This window comes from Tachyglossus aculeatus, chromosome 9 (genome assembly GCF_015852505.1).
Source record: "Tachyglossus aculeatus isolate mTacAcu1 chromosome 9, mTacAcu1.pri, whole genome shotgun sequence".
NCBI classification, from domain to species: Eukaryota; Metazoa; Chordata; class Mammalia; order Monotremata; family Tachyglossidae; genus Tachyglossus; species Tachyglossus aculeatus.
The window spans coordinates 65,691,623-65,708,149 of record NC_052074.1 but is presented as its reverse complement, the minus strand read 5'-3'; the positions used below and the strand labels follow the sequence as shown (position 1 = coordinate 65,708,149).

At 42.4% G+C, this 16,527-nt stretch overlaps 1 protein-coding gene and 1 non-coding gene across 2 annotated transcripts; one reads left to right on the top strand and one right to left on the bottom strand.

The window, feature by feature from the left end:
* Positions 1-4,346: 4,346 nt before the first annotated feature.
* On the top strand, positions 4,347-5,730 carry C9H2orf76 (chromosome 9 C2orf76 homolog). Its single transcript, XM_038750904.1, has 2 exons — positions 4,347-4,568; positions 5,686-5,730. The coding sequence occupies exons 1-2, from the start codon at positions 4,347-4,349 to the stop codon at positions 5,728-5,730; spliced, it is 267 nt and encodes an 88-aa protein (XP_038606832.1).
* Positions 5,731-14,158: 8,428 nt separating this feature from the next.
* On the bottom strand, positions 14,159-14,296 carry LOC119932761. Its single transcript, XR_005452496.1, has one exon. It is a non-coding gene; the product is annotated as a small nucleolar RNA SNORA7 (small nucleolar RNA).
* Positions 14,297-16,527: the final 2,231 nt, after the last annotated feature.

The window sequence follows — 16,527 nt, the reverse complement described above, 5'->3', positions numbered from 1 at the left end:
AGGTAAGATGGGGGGGATGGAGAGGGGGACAAGGGGGAGAGGAAGGAAGGGACTCAGTCTGGGAATCAGGTACAGTAGTCAAGACAGGACAGGATAAGTGCTTGGATCAGTGTGGCAGCAATTTGGATAGAGAGGAAAGGGCGGATTTGAGCAGTGTTGTCAAGGTAGAACCAATGAGGAGAAACAGCATGGCCTGGGGGATAGAGCATCGTCTTGGGAGTCAGAGGACCTGGGTTCTAATGCTGCCTCTGCTACCTGTCTGCTGTGAGACCTTAGGCAAGTCATTTCACTCCTCTGTTCCTCAATTACCTCATCCATAATGTGGGAATTAAGCCTGTGAGCCCCATATGGGACATGGACTGTGTCCAACCTGATTAGCTTGTATCTATCTCAGCGCCTTAGTACAGTGCCTGGCACTTAGTAAGCGCTTAACAAATACTGTAAAAAAAGATAAACCAGCCAGGGATTCTACAATTAGGAAAAGAACAATTCTATTGGATTTGGAGGAGAAGCTTTGAAAGGCATACGTGGCAAGGAGGAAAAAGCTAAGAGCACAGTAATGGGATGCATATTGTTAAGCATGCACAACAGCAAACGTGGCAACAGAACAAAGGGCAGTCTTTGTGTGTTTGCAGTGAGGTCAGAAGTGTGGCTTCTGCATTATTCATTTATTCAATCATATTTATTGAGCGCTTACTGTGTGCACAGCACTGTACTAAGTGCTTGGGAAGTCCAAGTTGGCAACATCTAGAGACGGTCCCTACCCAACAGCGGGCTCAGTCTAGAAGGGGGAGACAGACAACAAAACAAAACATATTAGCAAAATAAAATAAATAGAATAAGTATGTACAAATAAAACAAATAGAGTAATAAATATGTACAAACACATATACACATGCTGTGGGGAGGGGAAGGAGGTAAGGCAGGGGGATGGGGAGGGGGAGGAGGGAGAGAGGAAGGAGGGAGCTCAGTCTGGGACCTTGGCCTTAGCCTTTCAGCCACAACAGACCTGGAAAATTTCACCATCAATGAGAAGCAGCATGGCTCAGTGGAAAGAGCCCAGTGGGAAGAGCCGGGTTCTAATCCCGGCTCCACCACTTATCAGCTGTGTGACTTTGGGAAAGTCACTTCACTTTTCTGTGCCCCAGGTACCTCATCTGTAAAATGGCGATTAAAACTGTGAGCCACCCGTGGGACAACCTGATTGCCTTGTATCTACCTCAGTGCTTAGAACAGTGCTTGGCACATAGTAAGTGCTTAACAAATGCCATCATTATTACTATAGAGAAGCAGCGTGGCTCAGTGGAAGGAGCATGGGCTTGGGAGTCAGAGGTCATGGGTTCTAATTCCGACTCCACCACTTGTGCCTCAGCAACTTCATCTGTAAAATGGGGATTAAGATTGTGAGCCCCATGTGGGACAACCTCATGGCCCTGTATCCTCTCAGTGCTTAGAACAGTGCTTTGCACATAGTAAGCGCTTAACAAATACCACTATTATTATTATTATTCCTCTTTGAATACCAAGAACCAAGCACAACTATCTATCCATTTCTTTTCATACTTCTGTCTATAGATTGGTACCTAGATGAAAATAAGTGCAAGGACTTGTTTTTGCCTGTAGGTTTTAAAATGGATTTTTTTTCTCCCTGATACTTTTGTAAGATAGAAAGCCAGTTGAGCTGTTTTCCCATTGTACCCTTTTTTCTGAGCAATGGTTTCAACTTTGCATTGTTATTCACATGTTATTCTCACCTATCCATCCCTATTCTAAGAGCACCTGAGGTGACCATCAGCTCTATATTTCACCTGTTTTTACAACTGGCCTATATTTTTTGCTAGATGATCAGTAGAGGAATTTTTCTTACATGGGGCTTTGGAAGAAGGAAGATGGGCCAATTCTTTATTTACGTGTTTGGAATGTATGTCCTGTTTTTTGACAGTTCCAACTGCCTGCAGCATTCTGGAAGAACGGGTTCTTCTTTTTATTCCTTCTATTTTCCTTATCTACCTTCCAGGTGGCTTGGGTGGGGGCTTAGTAGTAACAGCTTAATTACTGGCTGGAAAAATTTGGAAATGGCAATCTGAGAGGGAAGGATCCACAGCCCTTTGCAGTTTGTATGGGCAGGGTATTTTGGCCGTGAATCATGTTAGAAGTCCTGCACATTTCCTGGAGATTAGGAACTGCCAGGCGAAAGAATCTTTCAGACCGTTAACCTCAGCTGTTAACTGAAGCCCAAGGAAATAGTTCAATCTCTTGCTGTGGCCACAGCTCACTCAGACTATTGCTGTCTATAACTCAGAACATTTCCCAGCAACATACTTAAGGATTGAAAATAAAAAGAAGGGAACCACTGGGAGGGGAACCACTGAGTTTTCTGGCCTCCTCCATTTTCCTTTCACAACCATGTATTCCCCAACCTTGTGCTCAAAACTGGACACTCCTACTTGAAATGTTGGCCCTAGTTCTTCTCTCTTTCTCTTTTCCTGGACACAATCCCAGCCCTGAAAGAATGACATTTCCAGCTGCCACTGCAGTTACTTTCCTTCTAGTGGAGTATGCCTGCCTTTGAAGTCAACAGCTGTTATTCTTGAATGCTGCTAGCCGGGCTTGCTCTGGGACAATCTCCCAAGTGCGCAATGCTCTTTGGACTCCAAAACAAATCGGGACCAGGCACGAGTACCTGCCAGAGCCATTACCATACATGTTCAGAGTGAACAGAACTGAGTACATATTCCTTTTCTTCTGCCTCACATTTGGTTCAAAGCGGGATGGCCTAGTAGAAAGAGTAGAGAACTGGGAATCAAGAGAGATGGATTCTAAACCTGGCTCGGCCACTTGTCTGCTGGGTAACTTTGGACAAGTAACTCAACTTCTCTGTGCGTCAGTTTCCTGTCTCCCTCCCCTTTGGATTGGGAGCCCCATGTGGGACAGAGACTGAGTCTGAGCTGATCGTATCTTCCCCGTTGTTTGGACTAGAGTCAGTGCTTAACAAATAAGAATATTGCAATTGTAGTCAGAAGAACTAGTTCGTTCCTTTTAGGGAATTAGCCCAAGTGGAGGGGCAGATTTTGTTCTTGAATTTTAAATAACAAAATGTATTTGAAGACCACAGGTTGATAGAGTCATTTAAGTGTGTAATTTCAAGGAAATTTCACAGAGTTTAATCACTTTTCAAGTTTTGAATGGGTTCCTCAAGCAAAGCCCATTTAATAATGTGAAATGCCTATTCTTTCCTTTTCCTGCACTGTGTAGATACATATACACATCCAGGTAATAGGATAAAACCTCCTGAAATCCAGTATAAAATGATGGAAATATTGAGAGACTTTTGGGGGAAGTCTAATTCCTGGGCCTATCACTTAAAAAATAAGTGAATGCACTACTGTCTGTGGAAGGTTTTTGTTTGTAACCCAGAATAGCAACAAGATTAAGGCACTGGGCATTTCCTGCGGATTAATAGCTGTCTGAGTTAATGGTCCAAAGCACAGCAAAGGGTCATAAATAACCTCTCCCAGCTGTTCAGAAATCCCCAGGAAATGCCCTGCGTCTTGATCATTATTGCCAAATTGAAAGTTCCTCCACTCGAATTTCATTTATCTCCTTAAGGTCTGGGTCATTTTTCATCTGGCATGTGCAGTAATTGAACAACAAATATGAGTTCTACTTTCCTCCCTTCCCTTTGATTGTTTCAGGGCAATAAAGTGCCTGCACCACATTAACAGGTGAATAGACAGAGGGTAGACCTTCAAGAGTTGATTTAGATTCCAAATGTATTCACATTTTATTCATCCAAGTAACCCTGACTGCTCAAATTCAGGAAATTAGTACTTTAAATGGTTTTGGGAGCTACCCTGTGGACTGGACTGAAGCAGGTAAGAATAAGGGTTGGTGACCCATTTCTACTTTGCCTCCTATGTGTTGGTACTAAAATGAGAATTGACTCAATTCTCATCATTATTATGGATTTAACGTTTGGATTTTTCTAGAAAAATATTTTAATAAAGGAATACAAATGGGTTGCTGGACATTACAATAACATCTTGTGTTTACCTATGGACTTATTAAGTCTTTCATAGAGACTGTCTTAGAATTCTAAGGCTGAGGAATGAAGAAATAAAGGGACTTCCCCAAGATCCTGGTGATTAGCTGGAACCTAGTTGGCCGAACTGGAAGTGACATGAGGTCACTGAGGCCCAGAGAAGTGAAGTGACTTGCCCCAAATCACCCAGCTGACAAGTGGCGGAGGCAGGATTAGAACCCAGGACCTCTGAATCCCAAGCCCGGACTCTTCCCACTGAGCCACGCTGCTTCTCTAGAATTCTCCCCCCCAGGGTCACTGGGTCATGGCCCCCGGAGAAGCCACGGTGACGGTCTGCCTGGTCCTCTCCTTCAAACACCTCAACTTCAAGCCAGTGGTCTATCACGGTGTCCACCTTGATAAGACGGTGAAGGAATTTATCCTGTTCCTGAGAAAAGACATCACCCTGAGACCAGGCCTCCCGTCTCCATTCCAGCGTTATAAATACGACACGATGAAGATTATTCATCAGGCCCATAAATCAAAGGTACGTCTGACACGGGCCTCCCCCGCTCACCGCGGGCCAATCGATCCGTCGTATTTATTGAGCGCTTACCCTGTGCAGAGTGCTGGGGCAAGCGCTTCGGAGGGGGCAGCATGATGGACACCTTCCCAGACTGAGCCCCCTTTTTCCTCTCCTCCTCCCCATCCTCCCCACCCTATCTCCTTCTCCTCCCCACAGCACCTGTATATATGTTTGTACAGAATTATTACTCTATTTATTTTATTTGTACACATTTATTCTATTTATTTCATTTTGTTAATATGTTGTTTTGTTGTCTGTCTTCCCCTTCTAGACTGTGAGCCTGCTGTTGGGTAGGGACCATCTGTAGATGTTGCCAACTTGTACTTCCCAAGCGCTTAGTACAGTGCTCTGCACACAGTAAGCGCTCAATAAATATGATTGAATGAATGAATAAATGAATGGTATCTCCTTTTGGGCTTTTTCTGAGGTCTCTCAATAATATCTGGAAAAACAGCACTGATTTACCCCGAGGAAGAGTATCAAAAAGACTAGGAGATGGAAGTTCCATTTAGTCCCCAAAATATAAAGCTTCGATTTTCAATTCAATTAATTTAATTTAATCAATTCAATGGGAAGCACAGACTTGGGAGTCAGAGGAGCTGGGTTCTAATCCCAGCTCCGCCACTTGTCTGGTATGTGTCCTTGGGTAAATCACTTAACTTCACTGGACCTTAGTTACCGCATCTGTAAAATGGGGATTACGACTGTGAGCCCCATATGGGACATGGAACGTGTCCAACCTGATCATCTTGATCTACCCCAGTGCTTAGTACAGTTTCTGGCACATAGTAAGTGCTTAACAAATACCATTTCAAAAAAAAAATCACTGACGGAATCAATCACTTTTTCAAATTTCTTAACAGACCAAACAAAATTCAGGGAAAATGTATTTTGATTATTTTCAAAGAAATTTCCATGAGCTACTATGGACATATAAAAAATGATAATCCTTGAATAGTGTTTCTTCCTGATTTTGTCAAAAACAACTCAATCCTAATGAGTGCATCAGAACATGGTTATGAGAAACACTCATCAGGTGAAATTTGGTTTAAAATGAAATGGAATCATGCTGTTCTAGGTCAGTAAACCTTTATCCTCCACAGAACAATTCTTGGAAAAATGATTTCACCAGAAAACACATCAGAGAATATGTATGTTTTATTTGCTTTCTGTATTGCAAAATATTTCTCACTTGCTTAGAAAAAGTTTTATTCCATTGCTCAGGGGTTTTAATTATGCCAGCAGCAAAGGCAATTTAATTCTTTTCTCCAAGAAAGAAATACATCTTTTTTCAGGGAGCTTGAGGAGTTTGCTCTCTGTAGTTCCATGCTTCCTTTATTCTCTCAATATCCCTGAAGGGAGTAAAGGAACATGTATGTACTATTAACAGAAAGTGTGATCCCTCATCAATCAGTGGTATTTATTGAGGGCTTACTGTGTGCAGAGATGCGTGGAGAAAGCGCGGTCTGGGTTCTCGGCTGAGGCGGCGTGAGGTGCTCCCTGTCTCTGCCCCTTGGGGTGTAGCATCATGGACACAGACCTATATGATGAGTTTGGGAATTACATTGGACCCGAGCTGGACTCCAATGACGATGACGACGAGTTGGGCCGAGAAGCCAAAGACCTCGATGAGATGGACAATGACGACGACGACGACGACGGGGGGGAGCATGACGAGGAGCACTCCAGCAGGATGGAAGTCATGCTGCACGAGGACAAGAAATACAACCCCATGGCCGAGGAAGTCTATGGGCCTGAGGTGGAGACCATCGTGCAAGAGGAGGACACGCAGCCCCTCACAGAGCCCATCATCAAGCCAGTGAAGACCAAGAAATTCTCCCTGATGGAGCAGACGTTGCCAGCCATGGTTTATGATATGGACTTCCTGGCAGATCTGATGGACAACTCAGAGCTGATCAGAAATGTGACGCTCTGCGGACACCTCCACCATGGCAAGATGAGGTAACTGAGGCACAGAGAAGTGAAGAGACTTGCCCAAAGTCGTACAGCTGACAAGTGGCGGAGCCGGGATTTGAACCCATGACCCAGACTGAGCCCCCTCCTTCGTCTCCCCCTCCCCAGCCCCCTGCCTTACCTCCTTCCCGTCCCCACAGCAATGTATATATGTTTGTACAGATTTATTACTCTATTTATTTTACTTGCACATATTTATTCTATTTGTTTTACTTTGTTAATACGTTTTGTTGTCTGTCTCCCCCTTCTAGACTGTGAGCCCGCTGTTGGGTAGGGACCGTCTCTATATGTTGCCAGCTTGTACTTCCCAAGCGCTTAGTTCAGTGCTCTGCACACAGTAAGCGCTCAATAAATACGATTGAATTGAATTGACTGTAATATGTGTTTAGAGAAGAAAGTACCCTCATAAATGAAACTTCCCACCTCTATCAAACTCATTGTCCCAAAGAGAGTCCATTGACCACTCACTGCAGAGAATGGGGGTTCATTTGGTTGCCAAAGTAAGGAATTTTGTTTTCCTGTATTCTCCAGCCAGCTGCATTTTCTCTTTATAGTTAAGTTGTAAGTCCTAATGTAAGTAGTTTCATTTGTTATTTAAATTCATTTAAGAAGTACCAACACCCATAAATCTCTATTCTTCCCCTGCCCCAACCGGCTGCGGTTCCAAGATGCTGTTCCCTTTTTCTCTTGGATTCTTTAAAAGACAGGATGCAACCCCTTTCACTGAGGCCTGGGAGTAGGCAAATGATGGGAGAAAAGGCTCAGGAAATGTCAGAGGAAGGGCCTCCTGGCAGTGCATTAGTCCATCACTTTCAGGACGTGACAATCTCGCTCTCTGTCCAGTCAGTCTGTTCAACCCTCCTCAATATGTTCAGTTTCCTCCAATTCATGGCTTGGTAAGTAGTTAGGACTCAGCTAGGCGTGCCACCCATAGGTTTCAAAGACCCCTTCTAGGAAAGAATTCCCATCATTCCACCATTTCCTGCTATTGTTCTTTCTCAAGCTGAAAAAGCTCTGTGTGTAACTGGGAAAAGGCGGGGTTCTGGAACTCTCCATTTCCTCTATCACCTGCATGAATGAATGCCAGGGAGAGATGTTTTGCCATGACATAGTCAAAGAACATGAATTTTACAAAAGACAATTGAAAGCTGCAGCCCACTGAAGAGTGAAAATTTCGATCGTGAATCCACTCTTTCTTCCCCGATGGTTTCATCTACTTTAAATTATGCTCTGTTGTACCTACCATAGCATTAAAGTATTTAGATGTTTACTGGGTAGAAATTAAATTCTTCATTTTGCCTCTCTGTTGTATGGTCCACGTTCTATATTGAGATCATTCCTCTTTCTCCTGCTACCCACATCTCTCCGTGAACCTAGGTCATACTCTCAAGGAAATACAGACTCTCATGTTACTCAGGAAAAAATAAATAATCCTCTACGCTTCCCATCGGAGAGAAAACATAAACTCCACTGCAGGCCTTGATTTTAAGCCAATGTAAATGTGTGCCATTCATGCTCTTTATCCCAGCGCAAAAGTAGAAAGAACGATATGTCAGTATTAAGTAGGAGCTTTGAAAGGAACATTTTCCGAATGGAAGAAAAACATTTCATCAGCAGTTTCTACAGAGGGATGAAGTGCCAAACATTTGAAGTGTTTGTTCGGTCTTCCCAGTGTTGGATGCTAGTCTGAAATTTAGCCAAGCTATGGTCTCCAAAGTGTGTGTGAAAGTTTAAAAAGGATTAGCAGTCTTGTGAGTTTTGACCCTGAATGGCAAACTGAGATTTAGGAGTAAGGATAACATCTTCTGACGCACCTGGTGGGAAGAGAGAAACTAAGAACATCTAACAATTGCAAAAATGATCGTAGAAAAAAAAATGGTTTCATTTGGGTTTTGTGTTCAATCCTCTAGTTTACTCCTGCCTTGTCATAGATCAGTGAACCATCCTCCTCAGTGATCCTGATCGTTCTTGACATTTTCCTTTCCCCCAGCTTACCAGGAAGGGGATAAAGAAAAGTATTAATTAAAGACATTCAATGTCACGTTACCGTTTTTTCCTCTCCACCTCTCCCCTTCAAATTGCACCTCTTGTTTCATAAGGGGGAAATCATTTGGGGAAGCCTGCTGAATACTGGAAGTGCAATTCCCAGGAACATAGTGAAAAAGACAGCCCACCAAACCTTGCCTTTGGTATTTTATGTTTCTCGATGTCAGCCAGCAGAGAGCAGTACCTTTCTTGATTTTCATTTTATCTTCCGGGCTATTTGATGGCCCCAGTGGACATCACTTTTTCTCTGTCAGCCAGCTTGTGAACTCTACTGAGCAGATCTCCTCACAAACAGAATGACATTATGAAAAACAGACCCCCGTTTCTGGCACATCAGCAAAACAGATGGGGATTTGAAAAACACTGTGGAATGGACAGGCACTCTGCTCTCTACAAAGATGGGCTCCGGTCATTTACCACCCAAAATACCACAGCCATCATAAGGTCCCAAAAATTGCACTGGAAGTAGGTGCCACCTCCCCACTGCCAGCTGACTGGCAGCTTGAAAAACCTCAGCAGTGTCCGGAGAGATAAGAGGAGCTGTTTTTGTCGTTCCGTGTCTCTGAACTACGCTGCTGGGCTATGATGTTCAAATAATGCGATCTTTTCATTCTTTTTGTGAAATGCCCAGTAGATTAAAAAGGAATAAATAGGCCTTTACCGTTGACTTGCATTGAAAGATAAAATATAGAATTATTGACCAGTTTTCATTGATTACAATCCTTTAGCCATTCTAGACTGTGAGCCCGTTGTGGGCAGGGATTGTCTCTATTTGTTGCTGAATTGTACTTTCCAAGCACTTAGTACAGTGCTGTACATACAGTAAGCACTCAATAAATATGATTGAATAAATTGAATGAATGACTTTAGACTCAGAGAATACACAGATGTTGACTCATTTGCTATCTCTCCCCAGAAGTGGCTCACAATCTAAAAGGTAGGGAAAGATGGGAATACAGGGGAAGAGAAAAAGTAAGAAATGGTTAAAGTAAGAAGATTTTAAAAACTGTCAAAATGAGAGTTCAGAGCAGATTAGAGGGAATAGTGAAGATCTATGAAAATCCCAGTGAAAACTAGTACATTTCAAAATTCTGCTCAGACATGATGCCTACTTTAACTAAAAATGAGAAAACTGGATAAATGAAATTAAACTTACCTCCATTTCCAAATGAAGAGGAAATAAATATTCCTTGTGAATTGAAAATATTCTTAACATAAATGTCATCTACTGGAAACCTAGTCAAAATTCAAAGATTATTCCACTGGGGCATAGCTGGCTGCAACATCGGAGTAGAACATTCATTCATTCAATCGTATTTATTGAGTGCTTACTGTAATTGTTTTTATTGAGAGCTCACAGTGTGCAAAGCATTGTAATAAACACTTGGGAGAGTTTAATACAACAACAAATAGACATATTTCCTGCCCACAATGAGCTCAGAGTCTAGACAGGGCAAAGATCTAAATCTAGTCCCATTCAAACTGGAAACTGGGTTTGGGAATATGGCTCAGATTCTCTGGGAAAGATTTTCAATTCAAAAGCCTTCAAGTAAATTTTTCAGGCTGCTGCTCTCATTCATTGGTGATGTTGCTCTGAAAGGAACATGCACACGAAGAAGATATGCACATAATTATGAGCCAATTATCAAAATCAGTAAAGAATTATGGATTGATTCTTTCAGGTAGCTTATTCTTAGTCTCCTTCACAGGTCCTTCCTCAAAAGGCACTTCTAGGTGCTTTTATTTGTGTTGCTTCATTGTTGTATTGTACTCTCCCAAACTCTTAGTACAGTGCTCTGTACATAGTAAGTGCTCAATAAATGCTAATGAATGAATGAATGCTTTCCACCAAGCCCCTCAAGACTCAGTTTTTGCTTTTATGCTTTTATTCTCCATCTACACTTACTCCCTTGGAGAACTCAATCTTTCCCAGTCTTTCAACTATCATCTTTATGAGGGTGATTTCCATATCTACAGCTCCAGCCTTGATATGTCTCTTTCTCTGCAGTCTCATATTTACTCCTGTCTTCAAGACATCTTGACTTAGATGTCCCATCAACACGTCAAATTTAATATGTCCAAAACAGAATTTATCATCTTCCCACCCAAACCTTGTCCTCCCTCTGATGTCCTCATCACTGTAAACAGCACCACCATCCTCCCAGTTTTGCAAGTCCATAATCTGGCCTTGTTCTTGACTCATCTCTCTCATTCAACACAAGAAGTGGTGTGGCTCAGTGGAAAGAGCCTGGGCTTTGGAGTCAGAGGTCATGGGTTCAAATCCCGGCTCTGCCACTTGTCAGCTGTGTGACTTTGGGCAAGTCACTTAACCTCTCTGGGCTTCAGTTACCTCATCTGTAAAATGGGGATTAAGACTGTGAGCCCCCGTGGGACAACCTGATCACCTTGTAACCTCCCCAACGCTTAGAATAGTGCTTTGCACATAGTAAGCGCTTAATAAATGCCATTATTATTATTATTATTATTAAAGTTTCTGGTGAGCAGGTAACATATCTATCAACTCTGTTATATTGTACTCTCCCAAGTGTGTTGTACAGTACTCTGCACACAGTAAGCGCTCAGTGAGTACGATTGATTGAGTGGTTGATGGATTGTACTTGGAACTGTGACCTTTGGGTATTTGATATTTGATATTTTTAAATTATATGTTATAAATTATTAATATTCATCTCTGCCTCTTCTTCTAGACTGTAAGATTGTGGTGGGCAAGGAATGTGTCTGCTTACTCTGCTGTATTGTACTCTCCCAAGTGCTTAGTACACTGCTCCGCATATAATAAGCACTCAATAAATATCGACTGACTAAATGATTGTTATCACTCATTCTTCTCACTCTTCCCATCCAGCACAGCTGAGCTGAGGTGACCTGAATTTCAACCCTAGGAGACTGACTGCACTTGACACCTTTGATGCTTGTGACCCATTTGACGTGTAGCCCGCAAATGATGTCCTTGTATGTGGTGTCTGTAAGGAAACCGCAATAGAGAAGAAGCAGGGTGACCTAGAGGATAGAGCATGGGCCCAGGGGAGTTAGAAGAACCTGCGTTCTTCCTCCTGCTCTGCCAATTGCCTGCTGTGTGACCATGGGCAAGTCACTTAACCTCTCTGTTCTTCAACTACCTCATCCGTAAAATAAGAATTAAGACTGTGAGCGCTACGTGGGACACGGGAATGTGACCAACCTGATTAGCTTGCATCTACCCCTGCACATAGGACAGTGTCTGGCATATAGAGAAGCAGCATTGCTTCGTGGAAAGAGCATAGGCTTGGGAGTCGGAGGTCATGTGTTCTAATCCTGGCTCCGCCACTAGTCAGCTTTGTGACTTTGGGCAAGTCACTTAAATTCTCTGTGCCTCATTTACCTCATCTGTAAAATGGGGATTAAGACTGTGAGCCCCACGTGGGACAACCTGATTACCTTGCAGCTACCCCAGTTCTTAGAACAGTGCTTGGACACAGTAAGCTATTAACAAATCTCATCATTACTATATTTACTATAGTAAATAGTAAAGTAAATGCTTTTTCATTCATTCATTCAATCGTATTTATTGAGCGCTTACTGTGTGCAGAACACTGTACTAAGCACTTGGGAAGTACAAATTGGCAACACATAGAGACAGTCTAGAAGGGGGAGACAGACAACGAAACAAGACATATTAACAAAATAAAATAAATAGAATAAATATGTACAAATAAAATAAATAAATGCATTCATTCATTCAATCACATTTATTAAGTGCTTACTGTGTGCAGATCACTTGACTAAACGCTTGGGAAGTACAAGTTGGCAACATATAGAGACAGTCTAGAAGGGGGAGACAGACAACAAAACAAGACATATTAACAAAATAAAATAAATAGAATAAATATGTACAAATAAAATAAATAAATGCATTCATTCATTCAATCACATTTATTGAGTGCTTACTGTGTGCAGAGCACTGGACTAAGTGCTTGGGAAGTACAAGTTGGCAACATATAGAGACAATCTAGAAGGGGGAGACAGACAATGAAACAAAACATATTAACAAAATAAAATAAATAGAATAAATATGTACAAATAAAATAAATTCATTCATTCTTTCAATCGTAGTTATTGGCACTTACTATGCAGAGCACTGTACTAAGCGCTTGGGAAGTCCAAGTTGACAACATATAGAGACAGTCTAGAAGGGGGAGACAGACAACGAAACAAAACATATTAACAAAATAAAATAGAGTAAATTGTACAAACAAAATAAATAAATTCATTCATTCATTGAATCGTAGTTATTGAGCACTTACTGTGTGCACAGCACTGTACTAAGCGCTTGAGAAGTACAAGTTTATAGTCTATAAATAAATAGAGTAATAATTGTTATGTATAATAGTGATGATGATGGCTTCTGTTAAGCGCTTCCTGTGTGCCAAGCCCTTTCCTAAGCGCTGGGTCGCTATGTGCCTGAGCTCGGGGTGGCTCAGGCCTGCCGTTCATTCATTCATTCATTCAATCATATTTATTGAGTGCTTACTGTGTGCAGAGCACTGTACTAAGCGCTGGTCCTGGTTGCTGCGTTGGGGTGTTGCAGCACTTCGTGCAGTGCTGCGCAGGCCATTACCATAAAAAAAGTTTGCCAACATGACAGATTTCTAAACCTTCAGTTTGGTCTGGAGCCTGGTACTGTTACTGTCCCACTCTGTTTAACAGTGACCCGATACCTTTTCATTTGGTTTTCTAGTTCCTCATCTGTGATTGCATCATTAGTCATTTGTGCTGCCTAGGTAACCAGTTTTTGAGACAGCATTTTTAGCTCTCTGTTGCCAAAGTAAATTTCTATTTCTGTGTATAGCTTCCCTGGTTCAGGATAATGTATCATCTCTTTTGTAGAGTTTACCATCAGCCTGTCATCGGAAAAACACCATGATGATGTACCAGCCCCCGCCTAGCAAGTCTTCTGCCGGAATCAGGAGCAACATCAGTGACGCTGAGGTAAGGGCCAATAATATATTCTGGGTTCCACATTGTCAAATGATGCAAGAGTAGACAAAGAAATAGAAAAGCGGAGGCCAATGAGAAGTTCAAAGGCATGATGCTTCAGGTGAAGCAGAAGGTGTGCAGGATGTTGAAGATCAATCAATCAATCGTATTTATTGAGCGCTTACTGTGTGCAGAGCACTGTACTAAGTGCTTGGGAAGTACAAGCTGGCAACATATAGAGACAGTCCCTACCCAACAGTGGGCTCACAGTCTAGAAGAGGGAGACAGAGAACAAAACCACATGTGTGAGTGTGACTTAAAAGACCCACGTCTTGTCTTATGCTGCCGAGTCATTTCTGATCCATAGCGACACCACGGACACATCTGTCCCAGAACGGCCCACTCTCCATCTGCAATCGTTCCAGTAGTGTATCCGTAGAATTTTCTTGGTAAATACAGAAGCATCTTACCATTGCTGCCTTCTGCACAGTAAACTCGAGTCTCTAATCTCAACTCTCCCCCATGCTGCTGCTGCCCGGCATGGATAAGTTTTGACTTGTAGCAGATCACCTTCCACTCACTAGCCACTGGCCAAGCTAGGAATGGAATGGGTAGGCCTCTGCTTGACTCTCCCTCCCATAGCCGAGACTGGCAGAGTACTGGAAACTCCCCAGGTGTGACCCAGAGAGGGGAAAAGACCCATGAGGAGCCAACATATAAAGCAGCATGGTCTAGTGGAAAGGACACGGACCATGAGAGTAGGGAGAGCCGAAATCCGGTACCAATTTCCACACCAGCCCGCTGGATGGCCCCGGCCAAGTCATTTAACTTCTTGGTGCCTCAGTTTCTCTATCTGTAAAATCGAGACAAAATACTGATTCTCCTTCTCTCTTAAACCGTGAACCCTGTTTGGGAAAGGGATTGTGTTTCCGTTCTCTCTTTAATCTACCTCAGCACTTATTACAATACTTAGTATATAGTAGTTGCTTAATATTTACTGTGGATATTATAAAAAAGAAAAAAACTCCCTTTCACATTGCTTGTGTGTAAAGAAAAATATTGGAAGGAGCAAAAATGGGATCAGAGAATAGCGGGTGAAGAGAGTCAATGTGTTGGAAAGAAGGTTCTATTTGACACAGAGAGAGAAGGGTAGCTAATGGAGGATTTTAGGAATGGAGACATGCATGCCAAAAGATGCTTCAAAGAAAAAGGTCTATAATAACAATGATAATGATTGTATTTGTTAAGCACTTTCTATGTGCCAGGCACTGTTCTAAGCTCTGGGATAGCTACAAGTTAATCAGGTTGCTCCACTTGGGGCTCACAGTTTTACTCCCCATTTTCCAGCTGAGGTAAATGAGGCACAGAGAAGTTAAGTGACTTGCCCAAAGCCATACAGCTGATGAGTAGCAGAGCAGGGATTAGAACCCACCACCTCTGACTCCCAAGCCTGTGCTCTTTCCACTAAGCCATGCTGCTTCTCAGTAGTGCAGTAATGTGGAGGATGGACTGAAGTGATGAGAGGCAAGGAGAAACTGAAACTGATATAACCCAACATTCATTCATTCATTCATTCAATCATATTTATTGAGTGCTTACTGTGTGCAGAGCACTGTACTAAGCGCTTGGGAAGTACAAGTCAGCAACATATAGAGACGGTCCCTACCCAACAGTGGGCTCACAGTCTAGAAGGGGGAGACAGAGAACAAAACATATTAACAAAATAAAATAAGTAGAATAAATATGTACAAGTAAAATAAATAAATAAATAGGGTAATAAATAACAACAAGGAGGGAAGCTATTTGGGTAGAGAGGAAGAGGCAGATCCAGTAGGGAGAAAGTACATCTTGCACTCTCCCTTTCAGCTCACTATATAAAAGCTGTTTATATATCCTGTTAGCATCCACTACCCTGACTTGCATGTGCCCACATTCAGTGGTTGCTTAATTATTTAGCTCTGATTCAGTCTACTCAACATGTCCTGTTCACCAGAGCTAAGCTGCTGTAAATATTGTTTCAGTGTAGATCAGCTGACGGTATTCCAGGATCTTGTTCATAATCCAGTTCTGCTTTGTGAGAATTGCTCATATATGGTTCTGGCAAAACTGTTCCAGAGGGTGGATATGTTCCCTGGAGCAAATCCAGATCCTAATCCTACTCAGCATCTCCACTGCTGTCGATACTGTGGACTACCCCTTTCTCCTGGGAACATTCTCTAATTAGGCTTCACTAACACTGTCCTCTCCTGGTTCTTTTCCTGTCTCTTTGGTCACTTCTTCTCAGACTCTTCCTCTGGCTCCTCCTCTGCCACCCACCCTCTAACTGTGGGATTCCATCCAGGTGCTGTTCTGGTTCCCTACTGTTCTCCATCATCTTCCAAATAATAATAATAATAATAATAATAATAATAATAATAATAATAATAGCATTTGCTAAGCACTTACTATGTGCCAAGCACTGTTCTAAGCGCTGAGGAGGATACAAGGTGAGCAGGTTGTCCCACGTGGGGCTCACAGTCTTAATATTAATCACAGTCTTAAAAATGGGGATTTAAGTCTGTGAGCCCCAGGTGGGACAACCTGATCATCTTGCATCCCCTCCAGTGCTTAGAACAGTGCTTGCACATAGTAAGCGCTTAACAAATACCATTATTATTATTATTATCATTAATCCCCATTTTACAGATGAGGAAACTGAGGCACAGAGAAGTTAAGTGACATGACCAAAGTCACACAGCTGACAATTGGCAGGGATGGGATTTGAACTTAGAAAGATGTCGAGAAGCAGCGTGGCTCAGAGGAAAGAGCCTGGGCTTTGGAATCAGAGGTCATGGGTTCATTCATTCATTCATTCAATCGTATTTATTGAGTGCTTACTGTGTAGAGAGCGCTGTACTAAGCACTTGGGAAGTACAAGTTGGCA

Excerpts from the sequence above, each read along its gene's own strand:
- C9H2orf76 (XM_038750904.1), top strand. The coding sequence starts at position 4,347 with ATGGCCCCCGGAGAAGCCACGGTGACGGTCTGCCTGGTCCTCTCCTTC. Across the intron at positions 4,569-5,685 it reads ATCAGGCCCATAAATCAAAG|GTCAGTAAACCTTTATCCTC; the intron begins GTACGTCTGACA and ends ATGCTGTTCTAG.